General features: G+C 44.7%; 3 protein-coding genes across 10 annotated transcripts in view; 1 reads left to right on the top strand and 2 right to left on the bottom strand.

The window, feature by feature from the left end:
* LOC116432992 (uncharacterized) overlaps positions 1 to 8,202 on the top strand; it is a 38,375-nt gene extending 30,173 nt beyond the window's left edge. For all 7 annotated transcript variants that reach the window (XM_076365100.1, XM_076365099.1, XM_031990557.2 and 4 more), the window contains 8 exons: positions 1,959 to 3,517; positions 3,834 to 3,932; positions 4,031 to 4,608; positions 6,234 to 6,349; positions 6,861 to 6,998; positions 7,077 to 7,278; positions 7,736 to 7,960; positions 8,043 to 8,202. In XM_076365100.1, the coding sequence (XP_076221215.1) occupies positions 1,959 to 3,517; positions 3,834 to 3,932; positions 4,031 to 4,608; positions 6,234 to 6,349; positions 6,861 to 6,998; positions 7,077 to 7,278; positions 7,736 to 7,960; positions 8,043 to 8,131 (3,006 nt within the window). In that variant the 3' untranslated portion in view covers positions 8,132 to 8,202. The remainder of the gene's footprint in view (positions 1 to 1,958; positions 3,518 to 3,833; positions 3,933 to 4,030; positions 4,609 to 6,233; positions 6,350 to 6,860; positions 6,999 to 7,076; positions 7,279 to 7,735; positions 7,961 to 8,042) is intronic.
* Positions 8,203 to 8,351: 149 nt separating this feature from the next.
* On the bottom strand, positions 8,352 to 11,818 carry Vps52 (vacuolar protein sorting 52). The gene is made up of 10 exons (XM_031990560.2): positions 11,600 to 11,818; positions 11,109 to 11,524; positions 10,843 to 11,018; positions 10,370 to 10,754; positions 10,109 to 10,291; positions 9,912 to 10,037; positions 9,646 to 9,830; positions 9,439 to 9,559; positions 9,167 to 9,370; positions 8,352 to 9,095 (listed from the first exon to the last, which is right to left on the bottom strand). The coding sequence occupies exons 2-10, from the start codon at positions 11,400 to 11,402 to the stop codon at positions 8,667 to 8,669; spliced, it is 2,103 nt and encodes a 700-aa protein (XP_031846420.1). The 5' UTR covers positions 11,403 to 11,524; positions 11,600 to 11,818; the 3' UTR covers positions 8,352 to 8,666.
* A 1,832-nt stretch (positions 11,819 to 13,650) lies between these two features.
* On the bottom strand, positions 13,651 to 19,991 carry LOC116432987 (sodium-independent sulfate anion transporter). 2 transcript variants are annotated; one of them, XM_031990543.2, is made up of 12 exons: positions 19,188 to 19,991; positions 18,891 to 19,119; positions 18,211 to 18,406; positions 17,321 to 17,541; positions 16,737 to 16,929; positions 16,505 to 16,669; positions 16,251 to 16,412; positions 15,255 to 15,395; positions 15,026 to 15,171; positions 14,425 to 14,598; positions 14,213 to 14,369; positions 13,651 to 13,886 (listed from the first exon to the last, which is right to left on the bottom strand). In XM_031990543.2, the coding sequence occupies exons 1-12, from the start codon at positions 19,238 to 19,240 to the stop codon at positions 13,732 to 13,734; spliced, it is 1,992 nt and encodes a 663-aa protein (XP_031846403.1). In that variant the 5' UTR covers positions 19,241 to 19,991; the 3' UTR covers positions 13,651 to 13,731. The 2 variants fall into 2 exon arrangements, with proteins under 2 accessions (XP_031846403.1, XP_031846404.2); XM_031990544.2 differs by lacking the exons at positions 18,211 to 18,406; positions 18,891 to 19,119; positions 19,188 to 19,991 and adding an exon at positions 17,823 to 18,184.
* Positions 19,992 to 20,021: the final 30 nt, after the last annotated feature.

The following is a 20,021-nucleotide window of genomic DNA, read 5'->3' as shown; positions in this document are numbered from 1 at the left end:
ACTGTTAATACTACCAGTTGACTGGTTCACTAACGTTTACCAATGTTCGAATATACCGTTTCAAAGCTCTATTCGCACTAACCCTTTGCAGACGAATGTCGGCATTTTGCTGAGATCAAACTTCCACGCTTAGAATACTAAATTGCGAACGAATGATTTGACTATTGGAACAGCGAGAAATCAGAACGGTTTCCTTATTCTCTACGATTTAAGCGTTCAATAATTTAGCTTCATTTGCTGAATATTTTGTATGCTTCCAACAATCTTCATCCGCAAAGGGTTAAAGGGTTGAAAAAGTGGGCCATCTCTCTAAGAATCGCACGTCTTGCGAGAAACGGACTTACGCCACTTTGAAGAGTAAAAAGACTGGCTCGTATAAGATGCGGACGCGTCGAACTTGATGCCAGCATCCGCGACGCAACCGGGTGAATGGATTTCGCTCGCGGCGCAACGCGTCGTTCGAACGAAAGAGACAGAACATATAAACGGTCAGCTTTTCGCATCAGCTGTGGGAAAGCAATGGCCAACAGCCTCGCGCGCAACCACCTCGAGGAATGCTACGGACGGGATTGAATTTCTGTTCCTTGCATTTCCAGAGCCCGGTTTCGTCGTTGCTCGAGTGCCCGTTTAATTGGCCGCCGCTTAGGTCAACCGCTTGTGCGGTTATGTGCCAATATCGATGCTTTCAAAGTTAACAAATGTAGACGAGCGCAGGATGCTCGGTTGTTGCTCGATTAACCCTTTGCGGACGCAGATTCCTTGATACAAAATATTCAGCAGATGAAGCTAAATGATACATCGATTCCTTAAATGATAGGAAAAAGAAACTACGCGCTGATCTCTTGGTGTTTGAGTAATTAAATTATTTGTTACGACTTAATCTTCGAAACACGAAAACTTCATCTCGAAATGACATTCGTCCGCAAAGGGTACCGGCTCAGTGAAATTGACTTCTGTAATTTCAATTAGATTGTAGTACTATCTGCGAAATGTCTACGAACGCAAAAATCCTCGTCCGCGAGAGGAGCAACGAGGCAACGGATAAACAACGCTCGAAAATCGATTCGCGGAATATAGAAATTCCGTAGGACTCGTTCACGACCGTGAGCCAGCGATTAACTTCGCCTCGGAGAGACGAACAGTCCGGAGCAATTAAGATCGCGGTAATTAACCGAGGCATTGTTCTCTGCCCCTTCCCGCCGCGCGAGGCTGTGAGACAATCTCCCCGGGATCCGAGAAAGTCCAACCGCCTCGCGGTTTTCATTTCGCAGCGTCTTCGAATAATCGCAATCCAGATGGCCGCCTCGAACTTTAATCGAGAACCATCTGGTCCATCGTTTCCGTGTCAAATCCTGTCCCAACTGTCGGAGGGATGATGATGATGTGAGGGATGATGAGTCGATGGTACTTAACCCTTAACAGTCCTATGTCAGACTCGACATTCTATTTTATTGCGACCTCTACCTGTTTTAACAATTTTTTCTATATTTGTAGTACAATTGTACCATTTAACCCTTTGAACTCCGTAGGCTCCAATATTGCACCAGTTATAATATCAAATATTTTAACGAATCAAAGAAACTACTCTAAAATTATTAAATTTTCCACGCATCCAAATTTCGTACTGGAAAGAAAAATAAAAGGTCGAAGGAATGTTACAGCATTTCTCATTTGCACTAGAGATACCATAAAAATTAGTTGTAGTTGCTGATAAATTACAAAACCATCTGGAGTGCTAAGGGTTAAAGGTAACATTTCAATGACTTCCAAATATTCTTGAATAAATAAATAGAGCGTCAGAAACCAAGAGCACGTCGAACCGCAAAGGGTCAAAGGGTTCTAGAGTCGACGACCCAGAAACTAAGGAGAGTTCCGAATAATCTACACGAACTTCAACGCTAAAATTAACATTCGCAAAACGACAGTAGATTGATAACCTTACCGAACGGGATTTTCAGAGTCGACCGTCCTCGGACCCGCGGCCGCGGCTCTCAGCGTCGCAGCAGGCGCAGATCCTGAGCGACGTGCAGCAGCATCAGCAGCGGTACCGGCGGCCGCAGCAGGACCTAGCCAGCTCGTACTCCTCGCTGTCCAAATACAAAGTAGACCGCTCGAAGCAGCAGCAGCAGCAGCAGCAGATCCAGCAACTGCTGCGCCAGCAGCAGCAAGTGCAGCAGCTGATCCAGCAGCAGCAGCTGAAGATAGCGCAGCAGCTGAACAGCGCGAACTACCTGAGCAACGCCGGCAGGTCGCAGCCCCGCTTCGAGTCGCCCAAACAACTGCAACCGGAATTCTCCAGTCAGTACCAAGATGGCAAGAGGTTCGAGACCGTTCGCCAGGACCTGTCGCAGCCGCTGTTCTCCGACCAGCAGACCGTGCAGTTCCAGGAGTACCTGGAGAAACAGCGGGACCTGGAGCAGCTGGAGAAGCAGAGGCAGCAGCTGCTGCTGGAGCAGCAGGAGGTGCGCAAGCAGCAGGAGCTGCTGCGGCTGGACCAGCTGCGCAAGCTGGCCGACGCGACCAGCACGACGACCGCCGCGCCCACCGCCGCCCCGACCGCGATCCTGTCCACCGCGTTCCCCAGCAGCACCGCCTCGTCGGTGCTGGTGTCCCTGCCGACCGCTAGGAAGATCACTCCGTCAGAGACGGAGCTGTTCCTGAAGGCGATACAGACTCACCAGAAGAAGTACTCCATCGCAGCCACGTCGACGACGCCTATCGTCTCGACGACTCGCCAGGTCTCGACGACGAGGCCCACGACGAGAGTCTCGTCGTCCGCCATTCCCGAGAACCTGCTGAGCTTGATCCAGGAGCAGGAGGCTCGCCTGGCGGAGCAGGGCAAGCCGAAGCCCAGGATCAAGGTGGTCTATCAGACCGAGAGGCCCGTGGACCGCGAAGAGAAGAACCCGAAGACCCTGTCAGGACCTCCCGGCTCGGACAAGGATGCTCTGCTGAAGCAGCTGAAGCTGGCGCTGGCCAAGTCCGTCGACGACGACGCGAGGAACGTCAGCACCAGGGACATCGTGCTCCCTGATGGCAAGAAGATCCAGGTGATCGACGACGTCTCGGCTCTGTCCACTCTGCCGGCACCTCTGCTCACCACCACGACCACCGTCAAACCTCCCAAGGCTATCCTCGAGGAGCTGACGAAGGGAGTGCTGCCTCCGGGCGCCGACTTCGAGGTGATCAGGCAGAAGAGCGACGGCAAGCTGGAGGAGATCGGCAAGGCGCCCATCCAGAGCCTGCCGGCGAAGAAGGTCACGTTCGTCGTGCTGGAGGAGCAGCCCGACGGCAGCTACAAGGTGCAAGGCGTGAAGGGCAACGCGGACAAAGAGGGCGACGTGGACTCCATCGTCGAGAGGATCAAGAAGGGCGAACTCAAGCTGCCGCCCAGCTCCGCGAATCTGACCAAGGTTGCTGCCAGGCAGCAGACAGGTCCTGTTAGGAGCACCGTTTCGACGACCTTCAGACCTACCACTGTCGGAGGGTCCACGGTCTCCTCGGTGCACAGTGACAGGTGAGCAGGAGAGAACTTGAGTAGAACTTAGGCGACCGTCTAAAAAGAACTATAACTACCTCCTCCATTATCTTCAATTGAACTCACAATCAATTCGGTTAGGAACTGTGTTTTTCAAAAACAAGAACCGCATTTGACTGCAAATAATCCGACTTGGAGACTTACTAAACAAAAGAAAAGATAAACAGAATAGGCAATACGTTGCTGAGTGAACAGTGGAAGATCTCCCCATTCGGTTGGCTAAGTGTTAGAACTAGAAACAGAACTCGACACCTGAAATAGAGATTCGTTGATGTTCCATCGTTCACCGTTTCAGGTCCGTCGAGTACTCGCCAGTGCGGAGCACCGTCTCGACGACCTACAGACCCAGCACCGTCGCAGGCCTCAGCTCTGTTTCCTTGGTGCAGAGCGACAGGTGAGTGGAAAATTCCAAGCGTTAGAAAAGGACAAATCGGGAGACTAAACAGCTGAAGATAAAGAATACGCACAGTTTCTGACCGATCGTCTTTGCAGGTCCGTCGAGTACTCGCCGCAGGTGACGGTCTCCCCGAACTCGGTGTCCACGGGCGACAAGTACCTGTCGTCGGCGTCCAGCGTGACCGGACACGTGTTCAACTCGCTGAATCCCATCGAGACGACCCTGTCGACCCCCAGGTCGCTGTCCACCGCGGCGGACCAAGACGGCAGGGTCACCGGCAACACGGCGAAATACCCGACCGTGACCAGGAGCCACTTCATCCCAACCATGGCTCCGGTGAACGAGATCATTACGACAACGCCGGGCCCCGTGCAGACTTTCCCGCACCGTTCGACCGCTTCTTACGTTCACTTCACCGTTAGGCCATCCAGTGAAACTCCCCCGACGGCGAGGCCGATTTCTACTACCGGCAGGCCGGCGACCACCTTACATAACGAGAACAACGTTTACCAAGAGGGCTTCGAAAGGTCCACGCTGTCCTCTCCGACGGAGTACCCAGCCGCCAACAGCCGGCCGCAGGAGGGCCTGGCGACGCTGCTCAAGCGCGAAGGATTGTTCGCCATGACCAAGTACCTCAGGCAATCCGGACTCGACAGTGTCCTGAATGAGACAGGTACAGTTCTCGTCGGTGACCTTATCGGTGAACTCAATTTCAAGGGAGAGCCGTGTACTAGAAATTTTTTCTTTCTGGCTTCATCAGGGGACTAAGGGCACACTGATACTGATGTGTGCCAAGGAAGAGTCTCTTTAACACTAGATTTACGGACGTTTGTTCTATACTTTATTCTATTGTTCCTAGAAAACTACATGCTCGTCTATATAAATCGCGAAAATCGTAGCTTCAAAACTAAAGTATTGCAATACGTATTCGCATAATTGTACGAATCAAAATCGACTTTACTGTTACTAAAATAATGTTTAAAAAATTCAGTGTCCGTCAAATCGACGGGTTCCGTAAATCTAGTGTTAAATACGTACCCTGTACCCTTTGACACTAGGTTTACGGAACGCGTCAAACTGACGCATATTGGATTTTAGAAATATTATTTTGTAAATGTTCACGCCGAGTTTGATTGATGCGATCACACTGGCATGTACCCCAATTACCTACTATCAAATCTCCAGTTCCCACAATCTAAATAAACGAGCATCAATTCTTTTAGGAATAATAGAATGAAGTGTACAATAAATGCCCGTAAACCTAGTATTAAAGAGACTCTTCCTCGGCACACATCAGTATCAGTGATGTCTTTAGCCCCTGATGAAGCCAACTGCAATGCTGGCGAAACGTTGGGAAAAAATTCCTAGTGGAGAAATGAATGTAACACTCCAGGTCGTGAAAGCATCAAAACTACTAATCAATTCCGAGGTTATAAGTTAGGAAGTCGAACCGATGGAAGACTAGCTTAGAAATGCAAACTGACCGATTGGTGAGAGATCTCCTGAACCGTCGCAGTCCGTTCTGGAACCTGGCTTGAACCCTGCCCTCGTTCTAACGGTTCAAGGTCTTGTCCGAAAACGAAAGCGCGAAGGAATGATGTAATTGGATACGCGAAGATTGATGTGTCTTGTTGTCTGGTACTCAACGCTAGAACTGTCGAGGCATTGATGTGTGGTCCTCATAGAAATTGATAGATTTCTAGATTAGATAATATTTGTCCATAATATTGAATTGTTTTCTATCGTCGAGAGTCCTACCGATTGAGACGCGTTCGGGCTGATTTTGTCAGAAAGTATTGTAAAGGGTCGAAGCGTGTCGCCGTGATACACTTACCACGGCTGAGTTTGATTGTTCACACGAGCGCTCGTCGCTTCCCACCGGCCGGCGTTAGCCATGCAACGTTCATTGGAAAAATGTTCTCACGGGCAACCGGCGCAGTTTCGACACAGCCGCCTCTTCGCGGGAACAATGATGGTCTTTTCTCGCTGTTCGATTCTCCCACGTTACAAAACCGACGTAATTGCGTCTGGTAATTATCGACGGTTACCTTAATTGTCCCCGTGTCGTTTATCGATTATATCCTGCGCCATTTAGAAGTCGATCGCCTGTCCCGCCGTTGCCAGTGTATCGACGGATCGTCGGCCGCCGTTTAATTGGACGCTACTCAACGGTCAGCTGCAACGAGAACAATGGGACTGTGCGGAATCGTGTCAGGCCTTCCGTTCAATTTATTTATTTATTTATCTGTCTGTTCGTCAGCCTTCGCGCCGTTTCTAATTGAGCGTGTGACGTTTCAGGCCCGTACACGCTGTTCGTGCCGACGGACAAAGCCTTCAGGACGCTGCTGGTGCAGCTCGGAGGACCGGAGAAGGCTGAGCAGAAGTTCAGAGACAATCCGCGACTTCTCAGCGGAGTAAGGACAATGATAATAGTTTAACCCTTTGCACTCCAGGTCGTTTTGTAATCTATCAGCAACTGCAACTAATTTTTATAGTACTCCTAGCTATAACATTCCTTAGATCTTTGATTTTCCTTAGTACAAAATTCGGATGTGTGGAAAATCTAATAATTTTAGGGTAGCTTCTTTAAGATTCATTAAAATATTTAATATAACTGGTGCAATATTGGAGCCTACAGAGTTTGAAGGGTTTGTCTCCTCTCTAAGGGTCAACACGTTGAACGAATCAAATCAAATTACTACAGTTCATTCAATGGAAAGACGATTATTTGCCAACACTTGTATATTATAAACAATGCTACCGAATGCAACATTGAGCAAGGTCACCGTGCAATAATGACGCAATTCAATCAAATGATTTAATATCATATTTTTTCCATTTTGAGCATTTTCTATCGTCGCATTGCACTATTACAAAGTCTATCGATCAATTAATCAAAGAACTAACACTGCACGTTCTCGACAGCTTCTGCTGCATCACGTGATCCCGGGAGCCTTCAGGATCGACACTCTGCAGGACGAGATGACCGGCGTCAGCTTGGCGGGGACCCAGCTCAGGGTAAACGAGTACGCGACGCACGACCACGAGTGGAACGACGTCAAGGTACGTCTTGGATGAAAGAGTGTACTCGCGCGACGAGGTGTTCAACCGTTTCATTCGCTGTTCCATGGATCCGAGCAGTTGACGACGATAAACGGAGCCAAAGTTGCGCCCAACAAACGCGACATCGAGATCCCGCAAGGCGTCGCCCATGCAGTGGACAGGGTGATGTTCCCGCTTCCGGTCGGTGACCTCGTGCAGACCCTGCAAGCTGACCGCGAAAGAAGGTTCACCACTTTCTTGAAGATGCTCTACGTTTCTGGCCTTCAGGACACTTTGTCAGGTGAACGACCTGATTCCTTTTCATTGGGATATATTTCATATTTATAAATCATTGCATTTGATTCTATGTAGACTTAACTCTGCACTCGAAAGTTTTTACTAAAAATATTCAACATTCTCCTATAAGATACAAATGTTCTTTGAAACTAATGAGAGAACGTATATAAATTAAGAACGAAAATTATTTTATTTCAATGTTTCATGTATTGATGTATCATACGAAGTTTAATATTATATAAAAAACTTTATAATTTTGCAAATTAAGTGGAGACTGAGAATCACCTCTAGAGTGCAAAGGGTTAACTCTTTGGAATTATCCTGTATTTATCCCTTGGAGTACTGGAACTTGGTACTCGGTTTTCGCAGCTCATTAATACTAGATTTACGGTTATTCTAGACATTATTTCATCATTCCCAGAAAACTAGATGCTCGTCCGCTAATTGATCTATATTTCCAGGGCCCAAATCCTTCACCATCTTCGCCCCGACCGACTCCGCTTTCGATGCGACCCAGTCGAAAGACGGAGCGCCGATTTGGTCGGAGGAAGATGGACCGGAAGCGGCGAAGACGATCATTTCCAGGCACATTCTACCGTCCACTCTGTACACGGCAGGGATGAGGTATTACTTGCAGAAGGACACGCTTCGCCCTCAGTCGCCTGTTCATATTCACAAAAACGGCGGTGGGTTATACTTGATTTGTATCTGTTGACCTAGAGAAATATTTCCAGAGTGAACAATGAACGGTTCCTAATCGTGTTGCAGGTCGAGTGCGGGTGAACGAGGCGCACGTCGTGACGCACAACGTTCCAGCGACGAACGGAGTCATACACGCGATCGACGGTGTGTTGTGAATCCTGGAGAACGACGCGGGAACGTCCGTTGGAGATCACCGGTCCTGGATCCGGTCCCAGACCGATCCAAGTAACGGCGCGTGCTCGTACTGATGCTTTGTAATTCACTACTACTACCGTCGTTATCCGTTGTAAAAAGAAACGACAGGCTCGACGCAGCCAACGAGTAGACGCACGATCTGCCATAGATGTAGCAAAATTAAAAGTGAAAAGGATAACGGAACTTTGAGAAAAATATATTTTTATACATATATATATATATATATATAAAGCATTAATTATGTACATAACAGACAACGAAATGTGAAAGATATCTGGTACACCGTGACAAGCACATTATGTACTAAGTTTAATCATCATCGAGTACATCGAGCTGCAAATGTTTGTTTAAATTTATAAGTACATGTTATAGTCTCAGAGAAATCATTCAATGTAAATGTGTAATAATCGAACTATTTAAAACCAACGTGTAAACTGATTTGATCGAATCGTTGAACTCACACTACCTAAGTTTCGAGTGATCGCGGTTGTAGGTCTAGTAGATCGCCTTGTACTTCTTAATCTCTATCATTATGTGATGAATGTTAGTCAACTGTGTCCGCGCGTTTGGCGGGAGGATTTTGTGAAGCCTATTGTAATATTTAACCAGCTGGGTCATTGCACTTTGCACTAGCGTCGTTCCAAGCACCAGGCTGTGGAAGGACGTAATTACTTCACGATTAATCTCTTCTAACGCCCGTTTCCAATTGTTCGTAAACGATTGTACGAGGGCCAACGCTTTCCCTTCTTGCCTCTTCAGATCGTCCGCCTGGCCCTTATTTATCAGCACCTCCCACTCCTTGACTAATTGTATTATTCCACCGAAATACGGCGTTAGAACCTCTTCAACGTACTCCGCGGAACGTGCGTTTAGCTGCTCGCGAAAGCTCTCTTCTTCCTTCGTGGAATTGTTGCGTGTTCGCCCCTGGACGTGAAAGTTTCAAAGAATCAGTGAATCGTAGAAATAGGACACATGAAAATATATATCTATCTTACCAGTAACACGCTAAGAACTAGGTCGTAATTGTTAATTAGAAATACTAGTTGCTCGATTCTGTTAGGGAAAATGGTCGCCATTCTCAGTAAAAAGAACTGGACAGCTTCCCTTAATTCCGCCAGCAGCTGTATTGCACTTTCACAGGGGAATCCCTCGCTTACGCAGATCATCGCAGCACTGAACTCTGCGTACCTCCGTGTAATCTATAAATAAATTTCATACTCGTGTTTCGACCATTCAACTTTCTTTGAGCTTAGTGTTTTAAACGTACGTAATGAGGACCGGTTTCTTTGTGTTTGAACGGGTCGTATTCGCTGTCCTTTACACTTTGAAGTTTCAGTGGGTCGCAGTCTTTTATACTTTGAATGTTCATTTGGAAAACGTATTCGAACCTGGAACGTACACGTTAAGGGACATATTAAAACGACAAGGTATTTGTTAAATGATCAATGATATACCTTTGTATAAATATAATCACCTAGGTGAAATCACTGCAGTCATATTGTCCCAGTACTTGTCTAGAGCTGGCACAACTCTTTTGTGGCAAATTATCCGGTATCGCATCACCAAATGCAAGCAGAGGAACAAGGCTATGGTGTCATAACAGTCGTCCACAAAAGACTGCAGGTTCTTCACCATTAAATTCAGCGTTTTCCCCATTACCTATATTCCACATGGGCATTTATTAAATCTGTTCTTGTGTTAATATTACCAAAAGTACACGAAGGACGTTTAGAACTTTACCTGGTTAAATATATCCATTGCTGGCACACCACTGACTTTGAAGAATTCGGTTAAGAACAGGTATTCTCTGCAAGCATTATCCAACAGGGCATACTGTTCGCTCCTGAATAATGCTTCGTAGTGATACTATGGAAATATAAGGTATACTGGTGAAACTTTTAGAGAGGAGGTACAATAATAAATAATAACGTGCTTACTCTTGTTTTAGTTGCAGTATGGGGTACAATGATTGGTGCTTCCAACAGAGAAGTTAGAACATCTCCTCTATTTCCTATAGAAAATACTGTACCCCTGTGTTTTAATGTTGTTTTATGGAAAATACCTCTCCCTACTGTATCTTCCACACCCATTAAATCATCTTTGGAAGCTCCTTCCTCAAACTGTACAGTGTAAAAGTATCTTTAGTGAATAAAATTTATGGTGATCCTCTCAATTCTGTGTATGTTTTATTTTATTACCTGCAATTTCATTAATCTCGAAGAATACGATTTGAAGTATGAAAAATAGATTTTACTCATTGTACTAATGTATTCCCCGCATATCTCTTCTGCTACATTTCTTTCATTTGCTAAAATAAATTCAAAGAAAAATTTATACTTCAACATATTGGTCTGTGGCACTTGATAATTAGTCATTGGTTTCCTGAACTTGTAAATTTGCTCTAATAAATATGCTCTGATCTTAGCCATGGCTTTCACTTTTAACTTCTGTAAAATATCTTTCACGTCTAAACAAGATTTGGCCTCCTTGAAAGTCTGCTCTTTCACGAATTTTATTTTGTCATTGAGAGTCTCCAATTGAGTTAAGAATTTCTTCTCTGTTACAGGACAATCCATAATTCCACTGTAAATAAAAAATCGTCAATAACCTTATAAAATCTGAACCATATAGTCTCTAAACATCGAAGTAAATTAATAAAGTTCATTCTTACGCGATCAGAGCTTCCGACACTGTCATGTCTTCGATAAATTGACTAAGAGGTGCTCTAATCGTTTGCCTGTTAGACAACTGTTGACTCATTGCCACAGATTTACGTTGAAGATAAAGTATCTCTGAACTTATGCTCCCTAAATCCAACTGGAAACTCATCAGCATCAATTCCATCTTCTGCAAGAGAAATACAATTATTAAAATGTGAAAAATTCTCAATGACAACAACTAACAATGTTCGTTACTTTGTAGCAGTAATACACCAACCTCCAGAATGTTATCGCATGCAGCAATTTGATTATGAAGACTGGCAATATTCTCGCTTTCCTTAATGTAGTCCTGAATAGATTTATTTTCAACTTCTTTTAGTTCTTTCTCAATTTGCCTGGAGTACTGGCGTAGGTCGGTGCCACTCTTTAAAACCTCCTGTACGACGTCATCCCCGAGGTCTTGACACAACTGTGTCTCGTTGTCATCGAAAACGTCAAATTCAGTTGACATTTTGAATAAACGATATACACGAGTCGAACCGATATCATTAACCCACTTTTGACAGGCCATACAATAAACGCTTTACTCTTCACTAGACAAGTTCCCAGCCTTATGATAAAACAGGATACGTGTCACGAATGTCCGTTTCGCCATCTACGGCGCAACACCCAAGCTGTTAGCATTCCTGTACGCTGTCAACGATATTGAATAATCAATTCCTGTCCCTTACAATTAATTTAATATTAAACACCCGTTGCGAAACTTACAAATTCCAACCGCCTATATCTATGCATACAATGTATCTCGCAATATGTCAAACGAAAGACAATGACTCATAATGACAACAACAATATTCATACTGTCAACGTATAAATATTCATTTCATAAAAGCTTGAGAAAATTAATAAAATCGTTCTACATTCTGATGCTCAGCACATAAAATAATCTTAAAACCTATGAAAAATATTAATTTCATATATTTTAATTGGCATATAACTTGGCAGCGCAAAATACGCAACTGCTAAGCCGGGAAAAGTTCGTCAGGGGCACGCTCATGCTGGCGTGACAGCGGCCGCTGAATTCATGTCGTAGCCTACGCGACAAAAACGAGCATTTTTCTGCAGCGCCATCTAGCGGACGGGCGTTTTCGAAGCTTTTCCCTATATCTGTAATGTGTAAGACAATGACAGAGACACTGTGCGACAAGGACAGAGATAGTCTCACCCGTGCCACCTCCTAGGAAAAAGCATCTCATCAGTCCCTGGTACGTACGCGCAAAGCATCAGGACCGAGGAGGTCACCAGAATATAAATTTGGGTGGCGCCATCTAGCGGTGGAAGCTAGCAACTAAATGCGTCGCCTCGATGTGGAGAACAACAGCTAATTCATTAATAATTCAACTACCAAGCATCAATTATGAACATTTGTTATTTTTAATTATAGACTGGATCCTCCCACACTTGCCCATACCCCTTTCGTTAAGATTTTCTGCCTCGTTAATTATTTATTAGTTATTATCCAAGACGATGTCGCAAGGTAACATAGAATTTTTTGACAGGTGCCCAAGAAACAATTAGTTTCTCACTTAATAGGAACAAATTGTGAACATTTATCACCGAAGAAATTAGAGAAGACCCTTGGGAATATTCATTAGCAGTTTGAACCGGATTCGAGTAGTGATTAATAAGTTATTAGCGATTCTCGGAGAGGTTAGTAATATTCCGTAAAAGCGAATGGCGCCACCTATTGGGAAAATTGCGCAAACTTCTAACCAAATAGTACAAGCTGCGTCCGCTAGATAGCGCCAAAAACGACTTCTTTAAGGACGCGAAGAACCCACCTGAAAATCGCTAATAACTTATTAATTATTACTCGAATCTCGTTCAAACTGCTACTGAATGTTCCCAAGGGTCTACTCTAATTTTTTCGATCATAACTGTTCACAATTTGTTCCTATTAAGTGAGCAACTAATTGTATATTGGGCCCCTGTCAAAAAATTCTAGGTTACCTTGCGACATCGACTCGGAGAATAATTAATAAATAATTAAGGAGGCGGAAAATCTTAACCAAAGTGATATGGAAAAGTAGGAGAGGGTCCAGTCTATAATTAAAAATTACAAATGTTCATAAATGATGCTTGATAGTTGAGTTATTAATGAATTAGCTGTTGTTCTCCACATCGCGGCGACGCATTTAGTTGCTAGCTTGTACCGCTAGATGGCGCTACCGAAATTCATATTCTGGAGATCTCCCGGTCCTGATGCTTCGCGCATACGCACCAGGGACTGATGAGATGCTTTTTCCAAGTTGGTGGCGCGAGTGCGACAATCTCTGTCCTTGTGGCACACTATCTCCATCCTTGTCTTACACATTACAGGTATACGGAGAAGCTTCGAAAACACCCGTCTGCTAGATGGCGCTACTATCGCCTCCACCCACGATTGTCTATCCTTGTCGCACACTGGCGCACTCCTTGTCTTACTCATTATAAGGATAGGGAAGTTTATGAGAAATTATGAGAACTGTATATTGAAATTATAAGAAATTGAAATCACAAATGATAAGAGCTTATATTGTATAATCTTTTCAGTTCTACCATCTTACTATTGACAGCCTTCTACGTTACATTAATAATTAATAACTATTTACTCCACCATCCCTCGGCATTTTAATGTTCTCCAATAAGTCTGCAGTGCGACGTTAGTCTGCCATTATACAGATAATTCCCAAAGTGTCGCGGTTGACGAAATTACATACAGTCTCATTGTTTTAAAACCTAATGGAGATGAATAGGATTATATTAAGACACTCGGTTAATTAATTTTATTAAACAATTTTATTCTACGTCTGTAAATATAGATACACGAGGAGCACAGTTCAGTTTTTACAGTTCCGCATTTAATGAACCGTATCTTGATTACATTCGGATTTTCTATCAGGTTTCTCGCACGCGTCTGCAGATTTCTTATCATCGCCACCGGCGAATGTCGCGTCCAGTGGACTCTCTAACAGTTTCTCCTTGTCTCCGTCGCCGCTGTTCGCCGTAGCACCGTCTGCGAAAGCAATAATTCTTTTCAACCCCTTGCCATACAACGACGAGTGAGACTCGTGATTTCTAAACTAATTCGACAAGGATCAATGTTGTTCATTACCCACGGATCAAATGATTATATAAACGATATTTATATTATAAATGATATTCTACTTTGCTATTATCAATTTATTATCTTCAAATGAAATTTCCACTTGAAGTAGAATGGAAAGTTTCGTTGTACTTACAAACTGTCGATAGTAAAATATTACACGAGCTTAGCAACGAAAGTAAATAGTTAATGAACAACATGTCGCGACGCTGAGGTAAACGAGGGGAGAATCTCACCGTAAAATATCTCGGAAATCTCCTCCTCCTCGTCGATGAAATGGAAGTGCTTGATATTCGCGAGACTTCGGATACTCTCGAGCGTTTCCGGGTGAACGTTCAAGAACCACAGCTTCTTCTTCTCGGCGTTTATGTTCTTGGACAGTATTTCAACACCCTGAAAAATGGCGTGTCAGTTCTCCGAACGAGACGGTACGAGTATTAACGAGTACCTTGATCGAAGTGTAATCCATGCACCGAATCTTCTCGCAGTCCACGACGAACGGTAGATCGTTCTCATCGTATTCGCAGATGATCTTGTGCACCTTGTTGCAGAAATAATTCGCGGCGGGGTAGAGGAGAGCGCTGTCCGGCTTGAGCGTCACGTATTTGTTCCCCAGCCGCGTCTGGAACGTAATCAAAGTATCTGAGGCACGGAGATATTAACAGAGAATCGAATGTTTGATGAACTAATTAACACTGGAACTACCGGACGAATCAAATTGACCGTTCCTACGTTCTTTCCCAATCATTAACCCCTTGCCGTCCAATAACGAGTGAGACTCGTGATGAAGATTTCTAGACAAATTTAACAACAATCAATGGTTGTTCGTTATCCACGGATCAAAACAAACAACTACTTTGCTATTATCAATTTATTACCTTCAAACGAAATTTCCACTACAAGTAGAATGGAAAATTTTGCTGCATTTCTCCCAAATTGTCGATGGTGAAATGTTACACGAGTTTAGTAATAGAAAATAAGAAACATCCGAGTGCAAAGGGTTAAATCACGTTATACGTGTACTTAGAAGAATGCTACCTTGCATATACCTTGCATTCGATGACTTGGACGCGTGGCCTGGCAGACGGGCGAAGCAGGTAGATCAAATTGAACACGGCGCCGGTCAGGAGTCCTATCTCGACGCCGCAGATCACGCTCACGAGGAACGTGACAACGGCTGCGACCGTGTCCCTCTCTACAATCAAATGAAACTCATGAGAGATCGGTTCTCGAACCTCGTCCTTTCCTATGAATAAAATCAGGAACGCTGACGCTTACTGCTTCCCTTCCACAGCAGCTTCATGATCTTCAGGTCGATGATGAAGACCACAGCTGTTATCAGCACCGCCGCGAGCGTGGCCCGTGGAATGTAATAAAAGTGCGGCGTTAGGAAGCTCAGCGCCAGCAGCGTCATGATCCCTGCAACAGTCGGTCCTCTTAGATCTCAGTTCCTCAGGGAATTCCTTGGTCCCTCGTGTCGCGATTGAAACAATTTCCTTTTAGTTTTGATGCTTTCATTGTCTGGAGTATTACATTCATTCTGACTTTCGGAAGAGATCCGCGTCCACTAGGAATTTGTTCCCTGCTCATGTTCCGGTGGTCACCAATTATTTTAACCCTTTGCACTCCGTAGGCTCTCAGTCGCCAATTGATTCGACACAGCAAAATTATAGAGTTTATTTAATATTAAACTTTGTACAATGCATCGACATGTAAAATGTTTAAATAAAACAGCCTCCTTTAATTTATGTGCGATTTCTCGTTAACTTAATTTGAAAGAATATCGTTGGTATTTCAAAATGTTAAGTATTTCTAATGAAAAACTTCTGGAGTGCAAAAGGTTGGTCAGCTGAACAATAGTACGTGTTTAAAGAGACTCTTCCTCGGCACGCATCAGTCGGTGGGCGGGTCCTTTGCCAGCAGTTCCTATCGCTCTAGGTCAACACGATTCTCAGTGTTTTAACTATTTGATACTAGTAACGTTTTCAGCTGACCTTTTATCCTACTAGATCCACTGATTCCGCTAGATCTTACTAATAATTTACTAATCTACTAATAATCTCATTTCTGGCTTTCGGGAGAGAGCCGTGTCCACTAGGAATTTTTTTCAGGCACGCAGATACTGTACTGTACAGTATCAGTGTGCCTTTAGCTCCCGATGAAGCCAGCTGCAATGCTGGAAACGTTGGGAACAAATTCCTAGTGGACACGGCTCTTTCCTGAAAGCCAGAAACGAATGTAACAAATTCCTTGATTCGTCGAGGGAAACATTACCAACGTATAGGCCAGCCATAGGCGTCCGTACGCCGCTCGCGCTGATCACGGCGCTCCTGGTGAACGCTCCAGCGGTCGGCATCGACGAGAAGAAGCTCCCCAGAATGTTGGACAGGCCCAGCGTCAGCATTTCCTGCGTCGCTTTCACGCCGCTTCCGCTCGCTGAAAAGATTGTAAATTACATTATTATTACATCGTAAAACTTACAGCGTAACGCGAGATAAATAAAGAAAAAAATTGTGTTTCCTTCGCACCGAACGATTTAGCAATGGCCACGTTCGCCAGCACCGACACCAGCGGCAACACGATCAACCCCGTCCCATAGTGCTGACACATGTCGACGAACGTGTAAGTCTGGTTGCCAACCTGGGACGAGAGGGGCGGCAGCGACAGCGTTGGCAGCCCCGACACGATTTTGCCTTCGGAAACAGTCTTGTTACTAACGGTAGGTCGCTCGGTAAGACGCTAAGGATGAATGCAAGAAACCTGAGAGGATGAACGGGGATCCTCCTCTTTGCTCTAAGTAGAACGCTATCGTGGACGCGAACAGGATGACCAGAGCGTTGCGGCAGATGGAAAGGAACCACAGTCCTTTCTTCAGAATCGCGGCTTTGCTTCTTCCTCCTTTGCCTCCTCTGTCGTCTCCTTTGGGGATACAGCAATCGAAGTCCCTTAGTTTCTGTGAATGTAAGCGAACCCTAGTAAACTTAATATTCTTAACACTAAAACTACCGAGCACTTCAATTGACTTTTGAAAATTTCGCTATAGAAACTCCAAGAGTATCTGTTCAGACTTTGATTTACAATTCAATTTGCGTAGTGCGAAATGAATTTCTTTAATAATTTCTCAGAGAAACATTTGTTACCTTTCTAATAATTGCAAAAGAAAGACAATTTTCATATTTGGAAGACTAAATGGCAAGCAAATGATTTAATTACTCAGCGAGAGATCAGCACTTAGTTTCCTTTTCTATTAGTTAAGTAATTGATGTATGATTTAGCTTCATCTGCAGAAGGTTTTGTATGTTTCAAAGAATCTCTGAATATTCTGAGCAAGTGGGAAGGCTCACCCTGAAGAACAGAAGGAAAGCTATGCTGGAAAGTCCCAGCGCGAAGTCGGGCAGCCGGATTTTCCTGACGTTCTGGAAGATCTTGACGATGTTACTGGCCACGCTGACCGCTTTGAACCTCAGTCCTAGCAAGCCTTGCAGCTGCGACACGATTATGATCACCGACGTGGCTGAAGTGAAGCCTGAAGTGACCGGCACCGATATGAAGTCCACCAGGAAACCTGTAAACGTTCGTTTTCAAGATAGAGCAATTTAACCCTTAGCACTCCAGGTTGTTTTTTAATCTGTCAGCAACTGCAACTAATTTTTATAGTATTCCTAGCGAAAATTAGAAATGCTATAACATTTCTTTCTTTTATTTTCCTTGTTAGTGGAAAATTTGGATGTGTGGAAAATCTAATAATTTTAGGGTAGCTTCATTAAGATTCATTCAAATATTTAATATTACAACTGGTGCAATATTGGAGCCTACAGAGTTCAAAGGGTTAACATTGCGGTTCACCGATGATTTCAACGCGCGGCGAGCCTGTAGGAGTAATTATCCGTGTTGTATCCAGAACGCGTTTAGGAAATATAACGGGTGAACAGGTAATTTCAAACGAAAGCGATCCTATTGATCTAAACGATCGATTCGATGCATTCGTCGCGTTCATCGGGAACAGCACACGGCGAATGAAGCTGCTCAAATGATTTACAACCCATCCATGTGTCTGCATCGTATCAGACGATAATTACATTCCAACGCGGAGATATCTTTCCGCCTCGGATCGTTCCGTTGAACAAGTTTAACGTTATTGACATTGCTCGGTCTGTCGAACTTTCACCAGCTGTTGCATCAATGTTATTGACCGTGTGGATCTTCGCTTCGCGAATGATTCAATATACTTTGCCTAAATGAAACAGGCCCATCAGCAGCTCGACGCATCCAGACAGAAAGCAGAACAGCACGATGAAGTCCACCGGCATGTTCCTCGTGTACTCCACGGTCAGCAAGGACATCAGGGAAGACGGTCCGATGGACACTTCCTTGACTGTCCCGAAAATCAGGTACACGAAGGCTCCGACGAAGCAGGAATACAGGCCGTACTGCGAACAATCGTGGAAACAGTATCGAACGAAATGAAATTACGATACTATTGTAGTATGTAGAATATTTAGCGTAGGTTAAAGTATTTTTAAGAAGAGTGAATGTAAGAATGTGAGTGAAGGACAGGCTGTAAAACGGTCGAGGGAGAGTGGCCTGCGCAACGTCACGGACCCAAGACTGCAGGACCAGCTTTCCAGGAGTGCATCTGAGTGTTTGCGACGAGTACGAGTGAGAAGAATGCTTGTGGTGGAGAGAATGATTTGGGGAGAGAATGTCTGTAAAAGGGTGGTAAAAGAGTGGCGAGGGAGAGTCGTGTGTTGGCCTCCGTGGCATTGAGTTGTACTTTTTACATGTTGTCCGTGTTGTTTCCATATTTCATTAAATACATATATTTATTCCTAATTCTCGATTACCGAAGATCCACCTTTTCAATGTCTATAATAATAGTAACACCACTATACTATCATAACTACAGTAAGATACCTGAGCGGTTAGTCCAGCCAGCGCAGCGTACGCGATGCTCTGCGGGATCATGGTCAGTCCCAAAGAGATCCCAGCCACTAGATCCGAGACAGCATCGAGCTGGGAGTACTTGGGCAGCCAGGTCAACACCGAGACGTACTTCAGCAACGATGACTTCAGTCTGGATGGCCGTTCAGGCGAAGTCGAAGCTTTTGCCATCGCTTCTATATAATCTTCGAGAACGGTGACGCTGGAAAGTTCATGAGACGTAAATTCAGCCGAGTTACATTCGAATGCTCCGTGACACGGGGTACCCACCGAGTAGAGAGCTGTCCGTTTGCGGGAGCCGCGCAGACACTGACATGTGTCATCGCGTCGCGAGCATAAACGCGATCCCATGCCCCGTATCAGCAGATTTCCACGGCTCCCAAATCGTTATCAAGCCGGTGTGTCTCTGCCGAAAGCTCCGAGCAAACAGCTGGCGCCAGAACGAGGAAGCTGCAGCGTCTAGCTCCGTTGCTAATTGCCGCAGCTTCCACGCGGTGGTAGAACAACCGCTGGAACGAGTCTGAACGACTCTTACAATTGTTCTTTACAATTCTGGCACGCTTTGGCATTCTTCGTTTGATTATAGGATAGTTGCTTAATGCTAAACTAAGACGCTACGCTGACGCTTTGGCTACTGGGATCATTAGATCAACAGTTTCGTATTCCTGTGCGCCGATTCACGTTTGCCGGAGTTCAACGGAACAAATCTTAGGAATAGATACCGTTTCCATTGTTTATCTCTGTCGTTGATACTTTGAGACTTCGGCAAACGAAATCACACGACGGTGACGCAACAGGCTGCCACCGGATCATTCTCGTTTTCTGGAATCTGGCTAGATTTCTCTTAATCTCCGGCAAACAAACTAAACCGTGTGTTTGCTAGGCGCGGTTAAAAATAGAGTACCTCGAAATTAATGGTAATTGATTTCTCTTGGTTCGTATACATGTATACATTGCTTGTCCATGCGGTCGACTCTGGCTTGGGTCAATGAGAAACGGAAGTGACTAAAACGAATACTTTTGCAACTTTTAATACTTCAATATAATAATAATGATAAGAAGAAGAAGAAGAAGAGGAAGAATCATATAATAACGACAATAATG

The sequence above is a fragment of the Nomia melanderi genome, chromosome 2 (genome assembly GCF_051020985.1).
Source record: "Nomia melanderi isolate GNS246 chromosome 2, iyNomMela1, whole genome shotgun sequence".
NCBI classification, from domain to species: Eukaryota; Metazoa; Arthropoda; class Insecta; order Hymenoptera; family Halictidae; genus Nomia; species Nomia melanderi.
Note: the sequence above shows the minus strand (reverse complement) of the source record. Positions and strands in the feature narration are given on the sequence as shown.

Coding starts and splice junctions, on each gene's coding strand:
- Vps52 (XM_031990560.2), bottom strand. CDS start 11,402: ATGGCCTGTCAAAAGTGGGTTAATGATATCGGTTCGACTCGTGTATAT. Junction 10,038..10,108: donor ATACTGCAACTAAAACAAGA/GTAAGCACGTTA, acceptor ATATTTCCATAG/TATCACTACGAAGCATTATT. Junction 9,831..9,911: donor CAATGGATATATTTAACCAG/GTAAAGTTCTAA, acceptor TGTGGAATATAG/GTAATGGGGAAAACGCTGAA.
- LOC116432987 (XM_031990543.2), bottom strand. CDS start 19,240: ATGACACATGTCAGTGTCTGCGCGGCTCCCGCAAACGGACAGCTCTCT. Junction 16,670..16,736: donor ATCCCCGTTCATCCTCTCAG/GTTTCTTGCATT, acceptor CTGTTTCCGAAG/GCAAAATCGTGTCGGGGCTG. Junction 15,396..16,250: donor TATGGCTGGCCTATACGTTG/GTAATGTTTCCC, acceptor CGACTGTTGCAG/GGATCATGACGCTGCTGGCG.